Here is a 22,320-nt window from a genome sequence, read left to right as displayed (position 1 = left end):
GCATCTCTCAAATGTTCTGCTGTTGCAGGTGCTCCTTCAACTTCCCCTGTAGTGATCCTTGCCCCTTCTTATCTCCTTCAATTACTTGGAAAAGTTTAAATTACCTCATGTGCATTAGGTCAATTTATTTTACTACAGACTGACCACAGTTTTGAGTTGTGATAAAATCTGTCCAGTAGCTCATAAAAACCTACAACATTCTTCCACTCATTTCACTTTCAGGGTGTGTGATTGAGTCAGGTGTTAAAATGTCTTATTGCTATGGGACAAAGGATCTACTTAAAGGTACCATCCCGGGCGGCTCATTTTGTGGCAAAAATATAAAAATCTGAGTATATTGGTTAAGTATTAGACAGTAATTGATGCTATTAATGATTTGACATATCAATGACGAAATTTGGTCATCTGTGTGAGTAGGGTAAAAAATTTGGCCGACCAATCAAATTAGTCTCAGACAACTTTGGTTGGATGGCCCGTCTGTCAGTCAACGTGCACGCTGTTCTGCGCATGCGCTCTAGTATGCAAGCACTTTGATTACACTTTTTCACAGCACATCACAGCCAGCCAGCCCGCAGCTAGAAAGCTAGGAATTCGTCATGGTACAGCCGAAGGACCAGCCGGATTTCAGACCTCCAACTGCACCTCCTAGTCAACCACCACCCAAAAAAGGTCGCCCTGGCAGATCAGCTCAGTGGAGCGGCTGCTGCTGCTGCTGTGACAGTGGCTGCACGGTCCCCGGTTGGGGCTCACACAGACTTCTCCCAAACATCGGAGCAAATTTTCTAACAAGCGTTATAAAGTGACCACAGACTCTGGATTAAACTGTGACGTGTTAACAGCGCTAAAGCCAGAATCAAAACAGCTTTTTGCAGCTTTACTGGCTGTTGGTTGCCACAAAATGCGATGCTAATTTCTGTTAGCCCGTCTATGAGTTTTACATTATACGTTAGCATTAAGCTAGCGGACTTTATACTTAGCTGTGATACTGGCTGTGTGTGTTTTGAATGTTTCAAATGTGGATTTGATTGAACAACTTTCATGCTTAAATATATATATATTACCGCTTAAAGGAGTATTATCGCAAAATTCGGCCACTAGATGGAGCTAGGCGGAGCTTATCAGATATAAACAAGTGGGCAGCTGTCAGAGAGAGAGAGCAGCCTCGTTAAGTCCCCCCCCCCCCTCCTTCTCCTCACCAGGCTGAATGAACGTGCAATCGCGGGAAAAAGAAAACTCGCTAGTGGAAGCGGCAGCTCTACATCGCGCACAACCACAACAACGACAACAACAACTGAAACGTCCTCCTCCTTAACTCATTGAGTGCCAACCACGTAATTTCTCGTTTTTCGTTCCCATGCGTTGAGTGCCGAAAACGTAATTTTACGTTTTTTGCTTTTTTTTAAAATTATGAAAATAGACCCTTTAATACACATTATATGTAAATTTGGGGACTCTACGACGAGGAGAACTGAAATAGATGACGATCAAAGTCACATGACAGCTCATGATCTGGAAGTTTTTTATCATAACTCGGCTTCTGCAAACGAGTTCTGCATGCAGATGCAGCGCAGCTGCAGCAGCTGCTCTGCTCTCACCCGCGCTGCTGCTCCAGCTGCTCGAGCTGCTCGGAGCTGAACCAGGAAGCTCTCAGCCGACAGTCCGCCCGGTCTTCAGCTGGAGCAACACCGTGTCCTCCCCAAAGTCCTCCCGCGGTAAAATCTGATGGTCTCTGGGCCAAAGCAGACCGGCATCACCGACCCGTACCACAGAAGGACCGCGACCACCGGCGGGACCGGTCTTCCCGAGCCGCGGTGGCCGACTGACCCTCACGCTCCGCGGGGAGAAGCTGTGACACGGCACGGTGCGTCTGTGTTATTGTTGTTTAGTGGCGCCCCCGATGGTGGTTTTGTGAATAGAACAACAACTGTTGTATATATTTATCTTATACGAGCCCTTTGATCCAGAAATGCGAGTGTCAGAAGAGCGACAGACACAAACAGCGCACCTTTCATAAAAGACGCTGTATCTCCTTTTCTAGAAAAAAAGGAGGGATTTTGGTGAAACCCAGCCATGTTTAGCTTGACTTTTCTCAGGAACAGAGGCACGTAGAAACAAACGGTTTGTGGCCACTTGAAGCATTAAGGTAAACCTTTCAATTGAGCCACAGTATGTGTTGGTGGCAATAATATAGAATACACTGTGGCTCTACATAAAAAGTCAAAAATGGTCTAAATTGCCGGTACACTTGACTAAAACTTTGGAAAGGAGCGCGGCACTCAATGAGTTAATAAAGCTGAGAGGACAGCTAAAGAAAGACACAGGGACTTGGAGACAAAGTGTTCTACCAGCGATTCAGTGACTGTGAGCACCCTAACACTGCTACATTACTTACTGTTGCATATTTGTCCGGTTCGGAGGTCGGATTTGCGAGTTCCGAGTGCATTTTAATGCAGCAAGCGCCGGGCCGGCTTGGATCATAACAAAGACAAATGCTGCATTTGCCCCACGGACACTATACTGTTGGCGATTTTTTTTGTAAATTTAGTTATGGCTCCCCCCGACCCATCTTTTGCATATTTCAGCTTATTTTATGCTATTACTGCTGTATTTGCGATAATGCTCCTTTAATATATTGCTTTACTCCTAATCTGATATCTCTGTCCTCCCAGGTTGCTCCAAGGAGAATCTAGCCACATTACAAGAGCAAGACCCAGTTATTGGGCCATTTCTGGAGTGGAGAAAAGCTACGCCACCTGATTCAAGGGTGAGGGAGAGGTCTGGCCCAGGTACCAAGGAGCTTGCCCGTCAGTGGGGACGTTTGAGCGAGGAGGAAAAGGTACTCTACCGCAGCTTTAACTCTCCAGATGTGGGTAGGGAGACCTATCAGCTTGTATTGCCTCAGTGCAGAGATGGGGACTCGAGTTCAGACTTGACTTGGACTCGTGCCAAAAGACTTCAGACTCGACTCGGACTCGTGTTTTGAGACTCGTGAACAATCATTATTTTTTTTGGCTCGTGCCTCCCTCCTGACAGGACGACCGACGATCTTTTTCTTTATTTTTCTTTTTTTTTTTTGCCGTTAACACACCACTAGCGGAGCAGCGCCACATGGCCGGTAACGTTATTCAGATGGAGGTAGATCTTCATATTGAACTCCTACAGAGTGCAGCCAAACACCAGTGTCTGAAGAGAAAGGAACAGCAGAGCTCCTCTCCTCTGACAGCGCAGTCAGCTGCGGGTGAGTGACAGGTGACTGTTTGTTTTTTTTAATAGCGGCACCGTCCGTAGTCTATATGTGAGGCACAACGTCCGTTTGTTGTCAGACCTTCCTTCGCGGGGACTAGCTGCTGCATAACTGGCACATATCAGGCTACTGTAGGCTAAATCCTCCTGTTTATTTATGTTTTTGCTGCGAAATATGACTGAAGGCCCGTATGGATGTCTGTAGCCTACGTGTCGACACGCCCCCATGAGTTGACGGAGCTAATTAAAAAAATAACAACAACCAGTTCTTCTCTCAGAAACATGCGGTTCCAGAAAGGTTTTGCTGTACATAAAGATGTGAGCTATAGGTACCATCCAGATCTAATGACCTATAATTAACAGCCTAAATCATGTTCCATGTTGTTCATCTGGGTTTTCTGAATTCAACAAAGCAAAAAAAAGAGAAAAGGCCAGTGCAGAGGGACAGAGCAGCCTTGATTCTTTCTTGACTCAGAATACAGTTTCCTTTAAAGGAAGCCTTTCATTGTGTGCTTTCTTCATATTGCATTGCAATATCCTGTTTAAAGTGATCATATAATAAACAACTAATCAATACTGTATAGATAAAGGAGTGATAATAACCTACAGTAAATGCTTTGAATCTCTTAGATATAGCTGTGCAGTATCCTCCTTAGTAGACCGGATAGCAGCAGATGATAGAAGGGTCATTACAACCAGAAGAGACAGGAGACTTTTATTTTTTAGAGACTTGAGACTTGACTTGGACTCGTGACCAAAGACTTGAGACTTGATGAAGTCTCACCCCTCAAAGACGACTTGGACTCGTGACCAAAGACTTGAGACTTGACTTGGACTTGCAAAAAAAGACTTGTGAACATCTCTGCCTCAGTGTCTACAGAAAGATGTTCTCACCCATTTGCACGACAACCATGGACATCAGGGGGTGGAACGTACTTGGTGCGTTCTCGTTGCTACTGGCCCAATATGTACGCAGTGGAGGCTGGTCCATAGAGTCAGAGGAGGTTGGTCCTCCTCTATTTTTGAGAGGCAAGAGGAAGATCAACATATTTTTTAATAAAGAGTTATTGGTTGAAATAAACCATTACCAAATCATTTATAATATATTTTTAAATCTCTTTTATGGAAGAAAATCCATTAAATCCACTTAAAACAGCTCAACAGCGCCACCTGCAGGCGGAGGAGACAGAGCAGTCTGTGTGAGGAGCAGGGAGCAGGAAGGTGGGGGCTTAGGGGAGGACGGAGGGCTTCTGTCCTCCTCTAGACGCCTCGGGGCGGGATCTCCTTCCATTCACTCAATGCATTTAGGATTTTTTCATGCTGATCTATGATTGGCTAAGACAAGTAAAATGACGCGCTAAGGGAGGACGTCCTCCCTTACCAAACAGCAACCAGAACACAAGATTGACATCAGGTTGGTCCAATGACATTCTCCAACCCCCCTTGGTTACTGTTGCTATGTGCGCCAAACTTTCACTCCCAGCCGTGCTGCTCCTTGCCAAAGCAGAGCCAGTCTATTGATGAGCCTTACCACTCTCCATTAGCCCCATTGTATCGAACTTGGTTGCAGTTTAGGGTTGCACGGTATACCGGTACTAGATTGGTACCGGGGTACTAACGCATTTAAAACGGTACCATACTGCGCTTAGATGGGACCGGTACTTTCATTCTGCGCCGCCAGCAGCGGTGACGTCGCCGCGTGAAGTCGCCGCATTGTAATTTGAGCCGCGAGGAGCGAGTCACAAACGAAGCAAGGTGCTTTTTATCATTACCGTTACAGCGCCACCTGTCCATGTGCCTGTGTTTGTGTGCGCCACGCGCGAGAGAGAGACGGCCGCCACAGCCTCGTTAATAAGTTTTGTTTTTACCGCGGATCACCACTGGCTGCATGCTCTCTCTGTCTCTCTGTCTCTCTGTCTCTCTCTCTCTCTCTCTCTCTCTCTGTCTCTCTCTGTCTCTCTCTCTTTCTGTCTCTCTCTCTCTCTCTCTCTCTCTCTCTCTGTCTCTCTCTCTTTCTGTCTCTCTGTCTCTCTCTCCCTCTCTGTCCCTCTCTGTCTCTCTCTGTCTCTCTCTCTCTCTGTCTCTCTCTCTGTGAGTGAGTGAGCACGGCGAAGCAGCGCTACGCAGAGATGAATTAACGGAACGATATTGCGTTGATGGGGGTGGGGGGAACAGAATCAATTTGGTCTACATATGGGAAACAATAGGTGTATGTTTGAGTAACATGAACATTTGTGTTTCATTCTATAAACTACTGATAACAATTTCTCCCAAAAATTACAACTGGTCAAAATAACAAAAAAAGATGCAGTGTTTTCAGACCTCAAATAATGCAAAGAAAACAAGTTGATGTTCATTTTTAAACAGACATTTTTTAATTTAGGAAGAGTTCAGATTAATATAGATGGAATGTTAATCCTGCAGCAGCAGTAACTGTTTACTGATTTCCTGTTTTATGGTCCAAAATTTTTCTATTAAAATAAAGCCAATAATGACATTTTTTGTGTTCTCTTTTTATGTGGAAAAGTACCGAAAAGTATCGAAAAGTATCGAAAAACATGTTGGTACCGATACCGGTACCAAAATGTTGGTATCGTGACAACACTATTGCAGTTCCACCAGAATTCCACTAGGAGTGCTCGCGGGCGAGTGCAGAATGAATGGGGCCTTATGAAGCTAAGAAGGCAAAATTTGTCCTTTTCACTCGCAAATATTGTTGTATTTTCTGCAAAATCAATATGGATTATAGGTTAAAAGTGAAATTGTTGAGAAGTTTTGTCCTTTCGATTTCCTACAGGTTGGGCTGTTGTTGCCCATAAAATGCTAGCATTCTACTAATGAATGCTGATTGGTCAGTGACGGACTTGCGATTATTTACGACCGGAGATCCCACCTGATGACACAATAGCTGTAAAACGGGCGAAAAGCTGTTTTATTTCCTTCTGTAACTCTGTTATTATGCACTTTATTAACTTTTAATATTTTTTCAAACAAGAAAGTAACTGTTTATTACTTATTGGACAAATTAATCCAGGTGTGTCTGAGTAGTCACAATGGTCAGACACACCTGGATTAATCAGTTTGTCCAATAATGTAAGACAGGAAATAAAGGAGCAGTATTAAGTTCAGGAAGTAGTGGAGCTGTGCAAAGAGCCCATTAACCAGCCGGCAGTAAACCTCTAAAACTCTGCAGGTAAATTAAACAGCTTTCCCCGGGATGAGGAGCCGCTCTCGGTCGCCTGTGGCTCTCTGCACTTCTCCGAAAACCTTAGAGTAAATTTTCCACCTGACCACATACGTACAGTACGGTGCTAAAGCAGTATGTAGTAGTCGTTGTGCTGTTTCGAATCCAGCCGTGTTGTTGTTGCCACCAGGTAGGTTGGTCTGTCGTAAAACTACTTGTGCGTGTGCAACAACATGATTGACCTAGTTCAGCTCTGGCAACGCAGGTGATTGGCTGTTGGTGAAAGGGGGCGGGACATGTGCCATCTTTGGCGTCGCAGCTTACCCCATTCAAAACGGGCAGAGTGGTCTGTCTCCTCAATATTAGAACGTCTCTGTCCTAGCACAAGAAATATGGAGTTTTCAGCGATATTGGCATCGATTTGAAAGGAAATATCAGCAGATTTCTGGATAAACTGTTGGGAGATATCATTGAGCAGTCAGGAGGTACCAGTAAGGAGAAGTGACAGCATATGGCGGTTAGCGGTACTGACGGTAAACTCACTCACCCGTAAAATACGTGCTAACCAACATAGTAAGGGCAGGTTGGGCCCTTGGTCATTGAACAATTTTTTTCTTTTTTTACATCCCACATCAATCATAAATGCTCTGTCTTTTCATTAGGCCTGTGTTAATCTGAAAACAGTAGGATTGAATAGAATTATGTTGTTTTTAAGAAATCTTGTAAGACATTGTTTTACTGTTTAATTTTCATTGAATATAAGAAAGTAGGGATAAGTAGTCAACTAGTAAATAACATGACGCCGTAGACTGGTGTTCCTCCTGTCCTCCCCAATTTTTTCAGTCACCAGCCGCCACTGGTGGGGATGCTATTTACATGTGAAATGAATGAATGAGGGTCCTCTGAGATTAATTTAAGTTATTTCAGTTAATTAATTTTTTTATTTAAGTTAATTTAATATAATATTTTGGGAGTGATATTTCTCTATTTTACATTTTTATTTTCTGGTTGCTTTGATAAAAAACACTATTATTTTATGTGAATAAGTGAGTCTGACTGGAACATGTCTGCAGAAGTGTCGACAAACTCCTCATGTACACCGCTCAAGTCTCTCCTGTTTATGTTTATTTTGTGACAGACCGAGTAAAGTGAGTGTCAGAACCCTCCAGCCCGTTTCCCTGGTTTATTCTCGCATAACACATCGCAGAGTACCGGCATCTTAGAGTAGTGCTCTGCTCCCTCTTGTTAAGAGCCTCAGTGTCTGTGGACCAGTCCAGCCTGTCTTTCAGAGGGATCCCCAGGTAGGAGTGCACAACAACAAGTCCCTGGAATCCTCCACAAGCTCCCTGTATTCCTGCTCCTGACCACTCCTGATACATGCCACAATTGCTTTATCAGAGTATTTTGAAGTCTCTGTATACAGGAATGGTGCTGAAACAGTCCCTTGTAAAAGTTGTAGATGTTTACTTATCATCATCATGTTAGATTATTGACAGGTAAATTAAAGTAAGTCTTGTACTGTATTATATGTATCTGTCACCTGTAACACACTGTGAATAAGAGGCTGATACAGTGGTTTGTTGTAAAATGTATGATTTATATACAGTTTGCTTTCAGCTAATTCATTCTGTTTTTTCAAATCTTTGTTAATTTTAAAGTGTAGTTTTAAGTCAGAATTACAGTCCCAACAGTCCCATTCTATTAAATCGACATAAAGCAAGAACCTGTTCAACTAAACAAGTTGAACTTGTACGGACAGTAAATCTTGTTTTCTTTGAACACCACGTCCTCTTTCAGGAACATGAAACTAAAAGTGCCTCCATGCAGCTGTATAAAAGAAGAGGCTTCATAGGGTGCAGTACTTAATGTTCAGGCCAGATTCTTAACCTGTTACCTAATATTGTAGATACAGTCAGCAGAAACTCCTGGATAAAAGAATGATGCAATTTTGGATTGGATCTCAATTACAAAAGGTAAGTTACTTTTCCATTTTTCAGCAACACAGAATGAAACAGTGTTATCACTAGTCTTGATGCCCAGTTAAGTACAATAAGAACTTTGCTTGAATATTTCCATTTTATCTATTTCATGTTGGTTTACAGTTCCACTCACTACATTTCTAAAGGGAATACCACATTTTGAAACTGAAAACTGTTGTTATTTATTTATTTCATATGATTATGAATATAAATAATGTGAATATACATTACAATGTGTTTTCATCTGGTTATGTATAAGGTTATCTTTTTGGCTGCATGGTTTCCTAAAGTTAAAGAAGATAGCTTGTTTCCTTTTTCTTGTGAGAAACAGAGAAGATAATCTGGGACCACGTGTGAGATGACAGAGTGCACCCACAATGGATATTTCAGAGGAGGAAGAGGTAAAGAAAACATACAGAATAATACTACAAATAATAAAATGACATGCAGAGCAATGCGTGCATATGGTCTCTTCAGTTATGAGTTGATTTGTTATATTAAAAATGATTACTTTTCTCCATTATCACTATCAGGACTTCTGTGATGCACCTGATCAGTTCCTTGAGTGTCACTGTGAAGAGGGAGAGTCTGCTGCAGCACCACTGTCTGACTGTACATGTACGTGTGACTGATCAAAGTACTGCTCTCTGAATCTTAACATGTTTAGTAGAAATAAATACGACAGTGTTTCACAAGTCAAGAAATTGTCCATACTGACTTGTTTTTCCATATTGATTAATCTCACTTTGTATCATGATATGTATTTTTTTTGCTGATGCTGCCAGAATCATCATGACTGCATCAGTTTGGGAGGATGACATGAGTTCACTTTCATGTTCACTAAGGAGAACATGAGAGTGAACTCATGTCATGTCTTGGTTTGATGTACATTGTTATTCTTGTTTTCTACTTTTCAACAATATACTGTAACAATATAGATAGATATACATGTCTATCAAAAATACTTAACGCTGCAGTCTTTATTTATCTAATATTATTCAAAGTAAGGATGGCCCTCTCCTCCACTTTCTAGGTAACTAACTCCAAGCTGCTCCTCACAGCAGAGAGATGATGACACTGGAGCCTCATCTGCCGACTTGAGATTGTTTTATCGCCCAGCCCTAGCTACATGTTGGAATGTGGAGATACTGACATGTGTATCTTTTCTCTATGACAGATGTTCCACCACCACCAGAAGTAACAATTCTCTATTCAGACACTGAGACTGTTTCTCTTGGCCTGACACCCACTGATTCCTCTGGTCAGTAAACACATCGTTTGCGACTTTGTGATCTATCACATCTCCTTTCTTTTGCCGTTATAACACTTTTAAAATGTTCGAACATGTAGATGGAAGTTTTATTTATCTTTTATTCATTTTTATTCTCACAGAGCCTGTCCCTCCTGGGAGGGTAACAGTCTCTGATGTCAGCAGTGAGTCTCTGTCTCTGCAGTGGGACACTCCTGCTGGTGAAGTGCAGAGCTACGCTGTCACTTGTTGCACTGATGAAGAAACTGTGCAGGAGTTGACAACAGATACAAACACTGTTACCTTCAACAGTCTGAAGCCAGGAGTGTGTTACTCCCTCCATGTTTCTACACAACTGAAGAATGGGAGAAAAAGTAAACCAACTGTAGCAACTGCCTGCACAAGTAAGTACAACAAAAACATGATCCAATTAAAAAAAAAAATATATATTTTTTTGCTATTTTTGCCTTTATTTGATAGCATAGTTGAGAGGGGGAGGCACAGACAGGGGTAATGACATGCAGTAAAGGGCCACCCGATGTGGAATTCAAACTGGGGCCCGACTGCGGCGAGGACTACAGCCTCTGAATATGGGGCACCTGCTCAATCCACTGAGCCACTGGTACCCCAATATGATGCAATTTTTCAGTTAAATAACATTATGTTAATGAAGTCACAAGTCAGATGAAATAGCCTACGCCAATTGATAACCAGATTCTGAAAAAGATAAAAGCAAATACTGTCATTTTAATCTCAGATATTTCCTGGTTCCTCCACAGCTCACAAAGTGGTGAAACAGCTCCACCTGCTGTACAATACAGACAGGAACTACAATTACTACCCAATATTACACTTTGCTGCAACTGCTAAAACATAAACCAAATCAAACACAAGCCAATCAAAAATAAAAACACCACTGATCATTCTTTACACACTACATGATGAAATAGAAAACACTCCAGTAATGTGTTTTTCTTTATGACATGGCATTTTATATTTTGTAAAAAAAAAAAAAAAAAAATCACAAGTCAGTTACATTGTGACCTACTGCAAGTAATAAAGTATTTAATCTTTGGATTCAGAACTCACAAACACTAAAAGTAAACACACTCTCTCCTTTGAACCATCATAGCATTCCAACATAATGTTGATTCGCATACATATCAACACTCTGTAACCCCTAATATTCTTATAGCTCTAGATCCTCCCATTGTCAAAGGGGCAGAGTGCTTTTATTGTTAAAACATGCATGCTATGCTCTGTTGCCAATCATCACTGAAAGAAGTTGTGCGCTCGCAGCCTGTTCTATGTCAGTGTTGCCCAAACGCAAATCTTGAATAGGTCTTGTGTTTTCACAAAAAGGTCTTTGTTGTCTTGACAATATGAGATTTGCTTGTAGCTACAGCACCTACTGTAAGAAACCCACTGTAAGTCTATCTATTTTCTATTGTCTATTGTCTGTCTATTTTTATACGCACACCCAGCCTCGCTTGCAATCAGGGGTCGCGTTAACCAGATATTTTCCGTCATTGACCGTTTTTTTTTAAAACGGTGACGGAAAGATTTTGAGGCCATCCGTCATTTTGACAGATTGCAATTCACAGCCATGGCCGTCTGGCCATGTGCATTGTTTACAATGAAGCCGGCGGATAATCAATAAATGGAGCAGTGGATAACGATATAAAACATATACAATGTCACAAAGTCACTACGGTGAGAATTAGATTTAAAAAAAAACAAACCTCACAGCCGGCTGGTGCGCTCAGTAGAAAACGCTGTAGTACCTCCTCTAGGCCTGTGTGGAGCGTGTGTGGCGCTGTAGCGCTGCCACACATAAACACTAACAACAGAGAAGAAGACAGAAAGCTTCCCCGCAGTATTCAAACTCCTTCAAGTGGATTAAATGTTGACTGGGAGTCATGTCAGTGTAAATATGACGGTCGATAATGATTTAACGGGCGAGATTCAGCTGCAGTGTCCGAGGGACCGACAGTAGTCAGCTGTTAAGTTACGTAGCTGTAGCTACACAGCGGTGTGTCTCGGTACAGGTAGAGCGGTGGGGGTAGGACATTCGCCGCGCACAACTCTTCTAAAGGTAACGTTAAGCCTTCTTTTAATGTATTTTGCCCGCCGTGGCATTGTTTATAACACTTAAAGCTGAGTGGGTCTTGTCCTGTCTGAATGTGTGCTGCATCTGGCTGTGTGGTCTATAGCTTTAGTTGTTTCAGTGATGCGCAATGGCTGCGTGCGTGCGTGCGTGCGTAAAAGAGAGATGAGAGAGAGAGAGAGAGCTAACGCCAGTGCACTATGCGGTGCCTATGTGAAAACGTGCTCCTTTGGATGTTTTGGTATAACACATCAGGGCTCTCAAGTCTGGGGAGCATACGTCAGTCCGACTGCCCAAAAGTCCGACGGCTCATTTCTCCGACTACCCATTCTACAGTGTTGCGGTTAGGTTTAGGGTAAGGTTAAGGGTTAGGGCTACTTAAGTCGGAGAAGTGGGAGGTCGGACTAATGGACGCAAAAATAAAGAAATGTATGGTCGGAGAAATGGGTAGTCGGACAGACGTCATGCGCCCCTCAAGTCTCACGCATTTGGCGTGTGACACACGCATTCCCACCCGTTCACACGCTCACACGCCACACATTGTATTTCTCACGCATTTAAATTACCACGGTGACGTCCACCAGTCGCTTTAACAGTGGAACAGATTTGAGGGCGCACTGATCACACGAGAGAGGTGAAGAGACAACAACACTGGCCTCAGCCTGTACCATCGCTGAAACACCGACGACCAGTGAGTAACGAGTCAAAAAGCCGCCGACACTGATCACTGCCTGAGGAGTTTGAAAGCAGCCTCTTAACTTCATGAACGCAGCTCAAACCGAGCTGGTGCCTGAGCACGGTGACCAAGCTTTGATAAACACACCGGATCCACGCCAGATTACAGTAGGAGCTTAATTAAAAAAATTTTTTTTAAAAGCGCTCATCGCGGTGGAGCGGAGAACAGCGGAGTTTCCTCTGCTGCAGCTGATCAGCTGACATGTGGTCAAGACGAAGCTGTCACAGTCACAGGTGTCTCTCATCTCATCTCATTATTATAGACTTCAACCTCAGAGCTCTGTCCTCAGACTGTCCTGACCGTCCCTGAACATCACACAGGGACAACATGGAGCTGCCTGTGTGATTGGTTACTGAGTTTTAATGTTTACATCAGGCTGCGTTCAACTAATCAGTCAATGCTGTGATTTATACAGTAATCATATAGTGGCAGGAAAGACCATTGCATCTGTATCAAATATTGTGTTGAACAAGTTCAACTTGAGGAAAAATGTTTAGGGTGTTTTCACTGTTCCTAAATGTAAAAATGGGTCACATTGGACCCTCAACATTATTTAAAGGTTAAATAATGTGTTACTTAAACATTTTTCATTGTGCTGTGCTCTAAAAAATAAACTAACAAATACTAGTGTAGAGTCCTGTATAAGTGCCCAAAATAAGTGATTTGAGGGCATCCTCCCCAAAATTTTGTGCGCGCTGTGCGCGCAATGGCACATTCGCATTCACTCCAATTTTTGGGTTGCATGACGCCCCTGGTTAACTTATTCCAGTCATAAATCATAAATATTTTTGTTTGAATGAATTTATGCGTCATTTGTCAGACATCCATCCCCACTTCAACCAAATCCCCGCTGCCGCTGGTAAAATCTCACTCTGAACTCACTTCAAAACTTGAGAGCCCTGACACATGGATTAGCATGTTGATTGTTGACAGAAAACTGATGTCATCTAACATTGTATTTAGATGTTGAGTGGCAGAAAGTGACCCCCGTATTCACTAACTGACCCACGGTTAGATGTGCTCTGTGTTCAATTTGTTTGGACTTGATATGAATTAAACATGAATTAAAATTGAATGCTATTGAATACGGCATTATTATCATTTAAAAAAAATTAAAGTGACCGGTAAAAATAGATTATGACGGAATTTTTATGACCCCGTCAGTCAAAATGACCGGCGACGAAAAAGTCTAGCGCAACCTCTGCTTGCAATAAAACACACACTCGCATTCTATAATTGCGATTCGAGGGTGGCAAAACTGCATCTCCTATGCCCAGTGCATGCATTGACATACTATGTTGACCGCACAGCACAGCCACCATCAGAGGAGGTATGAGTCAAGTGTTGATCCCCACAGAGTGTCATCCACTTGTATTGGACCGTGCTGTGCTAGGACACGGTCAATGAGGTGCACAGTAGGTTGAGACCCCTGTGAGGTTAGACTACAACCTCACCCAGTCTAGCCAGGTGCTGTTAACTGGGATGAAGTTGGACCTGTTATCACTCTGTATGGCGGCTAAGATCAATAATGTGGCGACTGGGTCTTGGTACCTAACCTGTAGTTGGTGTGATCAGTGGGCGGAACCTCTCCAGCGGCAGGGAGTGCATAGATTGGGTTTTGCCTACTGTACCCATAGAGTCCAGTAGAGGACGAAGCCTGTGAGAGATATCATGAAGGTTACAAGCCCTCTACATAAGGCCCTGCCACTCTTTCGCCTCACGCTGAAGTTTGGTGGAATGAGGGCAGCTGGCAATACACCTGCTTAAATTCCCACAAAAGGGGCGGGTCAGGTAGGCACGCCCTATTGGCCAGCTCTGTACATGCATATTTCAGTGGGCCATCGGGCATACACTATTGGAGGAGAGTTGTACCCATAGGGCCCTAGTTTGCTGGCGCAGCGCAGGTGGCGCAAGGTAGCGCAGCCGGTCTAATGCAAGTTTCGACCAGCGCAGCCGAGCGCAAAGTCAGATTGGGAGATTTGTAGATCGCGCTGCGCTGAGATAGGCGTGGCCGCGCAGCAGGGGGAGGCGTCACAGATTCAGCTTGGTGCAGTGGAAGTTTTGTGCGAAAATGTCTCGCCGAGGTTGCGCTGAAAGCTCGCCACCTCCAACCTGGTCTAGTCTCAGCGCAGAGCGGAGCGCAGCAGGTGCAGTGGAAGTTTGGCTGACTGACCTGCAGTGCACACACGTCACCAAGACCTCACAGGCAGATCTCCACAGTTCCAGACACATTTCAATGCAATAAATATCCACAATAACCACTATTTAATGCAACTAATGGAATCAACACGTGAATTTATATCTATATAGATTGTCCCGTCACATCTGACGTCAGATCAAAGCAGAGATCAAAGGCTGTCGGCGCGTAAAGGAAACTCCACCTGAATTAACACAGCAGGGACGAACTGGCACTGAAAAGCAGCTGTGGATGTCCCAAGCAGGACTGAGGGTGGATGACTGCATGTCGCTGCCGTGTTGAGATACCACTCTGCCCTTGTGATGATCGCTTTATTTATTTATTTACTTATTAATTCATTAGCGCATCAGGCAGCCGTACAGTAATGAAAAACAAAACACAAATCTTCATCTCTCTTAGTCCACCACAGCCTCGGTATCAGATAGTCAGTATATAGCCGTATACTCAGCATCTCTATCACAGAAAAAAAAAGAGAAAAAAAGAGACGGACAGAGAGAGAGAGAGAGAGAGAGGAGGACAGAGAGAGAGAGAGAGAGGAGGACAGAGAGAGAGAGAGAGAGCGTCCTTTACGCTGATTTTATCCGTTACGCATGGTGTTTGTTTATGTTGTATTATACCTCTCATCTTGCTTACAGGGTTTGAATAAATGTGAGTTTCTTTATTAGTTTATTAGTTGTTGTTTCTTTCATTGGGCAGGGGTTCTCAGTGTATCAGATCAAACCTGATTAAGGATATTTGTATTATTATTAGTAAACTCATTATTGGTCACTCTGAGCTCGGACCTCCGGGGAAACAGCTGTTTCCTCCGGGGAGAGGTTCGGCCTCTGGCGTCGCTGTCTCCTCCGTCCATGTCCAAGTATAAAATGACAAACTTGCAGCGCGCATCGCCCTCCGCGCAGTTAAAGGTGAGGAGAGGAGCTCATTTGATTGGTGAAGATCTGACTCGGCTGTGTCAAACCCACTCCACGCCTTTCTCTCCTCCTTCTGTCTCCCTCCCGCCCTCTCTCCTCCCTCTTCGCCGTTTGCGCCGGTGGGAGGGACGAGGGGAGGGTTTACGCTGGTCTAAGTCTGACTGCGCGGCCCACGAATCTTGCGAAATGGACCTGGTCCAGCCCCGTTGGCGTGGCGAAGCTGCGCTGCACTTAGACTTCGCTCGGTCAACGAAACTAGGGCCCATAGAGTCTAGTAGAGGTTCATAAAGGGACCTAACAGTGTATCATCTTAAAATTTTCGACCAAGTCGCAGATTTTACTTTCATTTTCGTCAACTTACCAACTGTAGCTTTAAGTGCTGAGGAGGGGCCTGCCAATCAGTCAGAGTCCTCAATACAACACTAAATATGATTGGCTGTCATAGTGGTAAGTGGAATCAACAACCAAACTTTGTCATGTACTATCATGTCACTCACTAGCATGCATATATAAGTAACATCTTCATGTGTAAACTAGGCTGGCCAATAGATTAAAAAAAATTAACAAATTAATCTCACAATTTTCTGTAATTAATCGCAATTAATTTATCAACGAATAAAGTGCATTTGTCCTCTTACGACTTGAGCTTATAATGAAAATGTATTGATGTATAATCATCGAATTAGTGTAGAATAAACACAAAAAAGTATATTTAAATTCAAAGACTATTTTAACACAATTTATCTCCTGTGAAGAACAAATTTGGCACAAAAAAGGCCACTTGCTTATATTCTCCAACAGAAATAATAAGAAAACAACCCAGGCCTATTGTGTTGAAGTGCAGGTTGAATACCAAAACCATCAAGACCACTCCACTTATGGGCATGCGCCAACCTATTTTGTTTTTCCTTATTTCCTACCAAGCTGTGCTGCGGACGTGCACGAAAAAACAACCACATCACTGAATTTCCCTCTGTGAATTAAATTGAATAGCTATAGACCAATCAGTTCATCGTTTTATTTATTGATCTGTAGGTGGTGATTTGTGTAGACCTACATCTCCAAGGCAGCGCTGCTCTTCTGTCCGATTCACACATGAAGCTTCACTTTTCATTCAAACAAACTAATCAACAACTAAACAAACATTCAATAACTAATCTAGAAAGAATTAAAGCAGCCGGCGGTGAACCTCTAAAGACCTGCAGGTAAGTTAATCGGCTCACTGTCTTACCCCGGGGACGACGTGGTGTATAGGCTAACCAGCTGACCGGCTCCTCAGAACAGGCTGTTGCCTCTGTGATGCTCGGCTACGGTTGCTGCTGGTGGAGCGTCACTGCTCCGAGGACATCTTCGGAGCAAACTTCATCATCATGTGGATAAACTAACCGCATATTAGTCATCTAAGCGGTTACTTACTCGCATGAAAAAATATTAAAACCGAATAAAGTGAAAAATAACAGCGCTACAGCCGGTACATGCTTTGCCTGCACACGTAAAGGGTCAGCCACCACCGGAAGTAAACAAAACGGCGTTTATTGTGTTAATTTGCATTAAATGTTTAAAATTAATCTCCAAAATGAATGCGATAACTTTGACAGCACTAGTGTAAACACAACTGGGATCAATTATAAAACAATGCATAACAGTGAGGCTCCACATCTTTAATTTTGGAAATGGTATGAGCTGCCAGAGAAATTAATTTCCCCTTGGGGATTAATAAAGTTATTTGTATCATATTGTTATATATATACCATTTTCTTTCTATCCATAGGTACACACTGGTGGATGTTGCTAGAAGATCTGGGTTTGATGCAGCACTACACAGAGAAGCTGTCACTGAGCAAAATACTTCAGATTGATGAGAAGACCATTTCTGATGAACCCGCCAATTGTCACTCAGATCTTCCATGGTATTTTCTGAAGAAACTTATGATGGTTAATGTGACAGCAAGACATGTGAAGTGTACATTAGAGTGTGACTCTGACTGTGATGATGGGATACAGATTTTGAAGTTAGATGTTAAAAACCTTGTTGACAGACCAAATTCAGGCAACATGCTGCATCCCCTTGACATAATCACTGCTATCTTTCTGTGTTCTGATGGTTTTGTCCAGCAGGAAATGGCACTCAAAATGTCCATGTGTCAGTTTTCTGTGCCTCTGCTGCTTCCTAATTGTGACAAACAGCAGTGCACACTCATGCTTTGGGCTTTGAGAGATATTGTTAAAAAGTACAGACCAGAGTCACTTTCACAATCCAAAGGTTTTATTGAAGAGAGAATTGTTCTCTCTAAACTCCCAATGATATCCTTTGTGAGACTGGGGGAGTGCTCCTTGTCCAAGTCAGAGATTCTCAACAAGGTTCTGAGCAATTCTCAGCAGTACCATGACACCTTCATTCACCATGACATGGAGTGTGGTGACAGCCCAAGAAGAATATCTGATGGACTGACTGAAATAACTTGGTACCTTCCATGTGGAAACAAAAACATTGATATTTTCAGTGAGCCAGTAGCTGTGACCAATCTTCGTGGAGACATTGTGTCATTTGAAACGCAGTTTTCTTTTTTGTGTCAAACATCTGCAGCAGTTTTTGTGTTCTTTGACAATTTGGATTCTGAGTGTAAAATACTTACAAACCAACACCACAAGGCCCAGATCTTCTTGGTGGGCAACCATCAAAGCAGGAACTTCTGTACGAAAGCTTTAGAGGATGTTGCAATCAAGTTACACTTGACTAACAGGGATATCATTTTAAAGACTACCCGGATGAATGATGCAGACTTTGTCAAAAGTTTGAGGAAAACTTTAAGGGATGTAGTTGAGAAAAAAAATAGAAAGATGAGCATAGAGCAGATGGCAGACATCGCCCATGAACTGGGAATCTTGGTTGATGAAGACTGTCCTGAATGTCAGACGGCCAAGAAAAATGCAGATGCCATCACTGAAGAAATTCAAAACACCTTTCACTACAAAGAAGCTCAGCTTCCCCTGCAAGGTGAAATATGGAAGGAACTGACAAGCTTAGAGAAGGAACAATATAGGCTACGAAAAGCTGGGTCTGAAAATATAGAAACATATAAAAGTGATCTCCAGGAAAAGAAAGAAAACCTTCGGGCCAAACAGAACTCTTATGACATGTCAAATGCAATGACTTGTTTCATCGATGCAGTATCCAGCACAGGGATACAGAGATGTTATTTCCTGAAATGGATGCGGATGAATCTCGATAACCTGTCTCGAGAAAAACTATCTGAACTCAGAGAGCAGTACAAGGAAAAATGCAAGAATTCTGAGAACAAAGATGAGATCAAAGACATTGACAAAGAACTTTCCAACAGCTCACTGGGGACTGAACACTTCTTCCGTGAAATGGGTCAGATCTATGAAGCTTCACTTTCTCTTCCAGAAACAGACCCATCACGTCAACAGTTACAGCATCTGCCCAAACTATGTGCAGGACTGTTGCTTGATGGATTTCCCCTTGAGCTTGTAGATGGAGATGCATCCAACATACCTCTCAGATGGGTGAGTGACGTTCTCTCTGAGCTCAATGCCTTGGTGTCTCCAAAGAACAAGATCCTGGTGGTCACAGTTCTTGGAGTTCAGAGCACAGGAAAGTCCACTCTCCTCAACACCATGTTTGGTGTGCAGTTTGCAGTCAGCAGTGGACGATGTACTCGAGGTGCTTTTATGTTACTCATCAGAATCAATGACGTCATGAAAAGAGTTCTCAACTGTGACTTCATGGTGATCATTGACACTGAGGGCTTAAAGTCACCAGAGCTTGCACAGTTGGATGACAGCCATGAACATGACAATGAGCTTGCAACACTTGTTGTAGGGCTGAGCGATGTCACCATCATCAATATAGCAATGGAGAACTCAACAGAAATGAAGGACATCTTGCAGATCGTGGTGCATGCTTTTCTCAGGATGAAAGAGGTGGGCAAAAAGCCTAAATGTCAGTTTGTTCATCAGAATGTTTCAGATGTTTCAGCCCATGAGAAGAACTTGAGAGACAGGAAACTGCTCTTGGAGCAGTTAAATGAGATGACACAGGCAGCAGCCAAGATGGAAAGGAAAGAGGAGAACAAGAGCTTCACTGATGTGATGGAATACAATCCAGACACTGGGAACTGGTACATTCCTGGACTCTGGAATGGAAACCCACCAATGGCACCAGTCAATGCAGGGTACAGCGAAGCTGTGTATGAGCTCAAGAAGAATGTCATCCAACTACTGGGACGTTGTGGGTTGTCGGCTAATAATATTTTGGAGTTTAAAGAGTGGATGTCAAGTCTGTGGACTGCAGTGAAGCATGAAAACTTCATCTTCAGCTTCAGAAACAGTCTAGTGGCCAATGCTTACATGAGACTATGCACAGAATTCAACAAATGGGAATGGGAATTCAAAAAACACATGTACAAGTGGGTGACAAATGCTGAAACAAGGATTTCAAATTTTGGTACAGTTGCTGCAAAATCTGAAATAACTGACATGAAAGATCTTGTCATGTCTTTGAAAAGTGAAGCCTCCACAGAGCTGTCTAAGTGGGAGACAAAGCTTCTTGAAAATCTGACCCAGTACTTCAAGCAAACAGAAGGTCATGTCTATCTAGTAGAAGGATTCAAAGAGGATTTTGCAAACAGTACTAAGACGCTTCACAGAGAAATGGAGAACTCTGTCTTTCTTCAGCTCACAGCAGCAGCAGAAATCAAACAAGGAATGACTGAACTTGATAGAATCAAGGAAAATCACACAAGAAAAATTGAAAAGGCAGTGTGTGCCCTGATTGATCAATGTAGGAAGAAAAATGTCAAGATGAGTGATCCAAAGCTGGACAAGGAATTTGACAAGATGTGGTGTGAAACAGTAAAGAAGCTGTCTTTTTCTGAACAAAAGCCAACAGATGTTTTCACCAGTGTATCCAGCCATCTGAGATTAAATCTGAAACACAAGGGGAGTTATGCATGTGAATTGTTGAGTGAGAAAAGCCTGAAAGATTGTGAACAAGTGCCTTTCAAATATACTGGAGAGGGATTATGCAAGAAAGTGTTTCACACAATCACCAAATTTTTCAACATTGAAGATCATGTAATGCGTGTACAAAAAATGTCTGACACTATTATAGATGAGTGCACACAGTTTGTAAATGAAAAAGTGGAAAGAAAAAACAATTATCATGACACATGCATCCAGGAGATCCTACGCATGATTGATGAGAAGCTGCAAAACAATCAGGATGTAAAGACAGACATTAAGTTTGAAGTTTCTCTGAAACAGCACATCTGTGGATTTGCAGCCAGACACTTTCAGAAGATGCATGAAGATTTCCTTCATTTGAATGATCCTTGTAGGTGTCTGAATCAAAACAAAGAAAAGTATCGTGCTGATTTCAAAGATGTGTTTTGTAAACGAGACCAGTGCCAGAAGAAGGCAGAAGAATTCACCAACCAGTGCTTGAAGCCTGCAGTCCAGGACTACGTCAATCGTTCCCTGGGTCCTGATATCATTGGTGAGATGTTGACTCTACAGCAGTTCAGCACAAGAATATCCTTCCAATATTCAGTTTTACTGGATTTAATGACAAAGAATGAGTTTGACAGCTACTTGAAATACATCTGCTCATATAAAGGATACGTGAAGAACTGGATACTTGAACAAATCACAACTCACTTTTCAAAGGGTTCAAAGATATCTGAATTTATGACTCAACATCTTCAGTCAAGTATCAACAGCATCAATGATGCTATCAGCAAGGCCAAAATGAAAAAGAGTGACAACTTGAAGACACTTGTTGAAGGTATCTGTAAAGAACTTGGAGATAAACTGGTCATTTCCAAGGATGCTCTTGGTGCTTTCATGATCCTAAACAAAGCAGACCAGGAGCAGTTTGCACAATGTCTAACAGTGTCTGTGAAGGAGATGGGAAAAGTTCCTAAAGATCAGTTTAAACAAATAAAAATTCAACTCAATGACCTTCATGTGAAGCCTCATAATGAGCTTTTCACCAGACTGATTGGATGTGGTAAACAGTGTCCGTTCTGCTCAGTGCCTTGTGAGGCCGGAGGAAAAGCCCATATTGAACACTTTGCTTCACTTCATCGGCCACAGGGTCTGGGTAGTTACCACTTTGTTTGGTCACAAAAACTTGACACCAAGATATGCTCCTCCCTTGTAGTCAGTGAAGACACTTTTTGTTGTGCGGCTACAGATCCTGAATATCATCCCTACAAGAATTACAGAGAGATTTTCCCAGACTGGAGAATTGCTCCTGATGGAAGTCTTGAGGCCTCAGACTACTGGAAATATGTGATGGCAAAATTCAATAACAGGTTTGCCAAAGAATATGAAGCAAAGCCTGCTGATATTCCTTCAAGTTGGAAGAAAATTACACATGAGCAGGCAAAGGCCAGTCTGAAAGAGTCATTTAACTTCAGCTGAGAACTATGGCTGTCACTTAGTCATTGTGTTTTTAGAGTATAAATTGTGAGTTCACCCATCTTAATCAAAGATTGTATTGCTATTTGCAACTGAAGAAAATACAATCATTGTGCAACGAACATGTTACCATTTTCTTTTTACTTATTTTGGATGAATAGAATTGCCAGGGTGTCACTCATTTTCCTTTTGTGGTGGACATTTTGACATATGGGTGTATGCAAGATGACAAGCTAAGAGTGATTGCTGACACACTCTTATACCTTTTTT

The 22,320-nt window shown here is 42.6% G+C and overlaps 1 protein-coding gene across 1 annotated transcript; it reads left to right on the top strand.

Annotated features, from left to right (window-relative positions):
• Window positions 1-596: 596 nt before the first annotated feature.
• LOC311001955 (up-regulator of cell proliferation-like) lies at window positions 597-22,053 on the top strand (the record flags this gene model as incomplete). The annotated part of the gene is made up of 6 exons (XM_083993134.1): window positions 597-669; window positions 2,670-2,870; window positions 17,378-17,593; window positions 17,657-20,532; window positions 21,034-21,124; window positions 21,824-22,053. The coding sequence occupies 6 exons, from the start codon at window positions 597-599 to the stop codon at window positions 22,051-22,053; spliced, it is 3,687 nt and encodes a 1,228-aa protein (XP_083849260.1).
• Window positions 22,054-22,320: the final 267 nt, after the last annotated feature.

The sequence above is a fragment of the Trachurus trachurus genome (genome assembly GCF_905171665.1).
Source record: "Trachurus trachurus genome assembly, chromosome: 18".
NCBI lineage: Eukaryota > Metazoa > Chordata > Actinopteri > Carangiformes > Carangidae > Trachurus > Trachurus trachurus.
The sequence above is the reverse complement of the archived record's forward strand: the minus strand, read 5'-3'. Positions and strand labels throughout refer to the sequence as shown.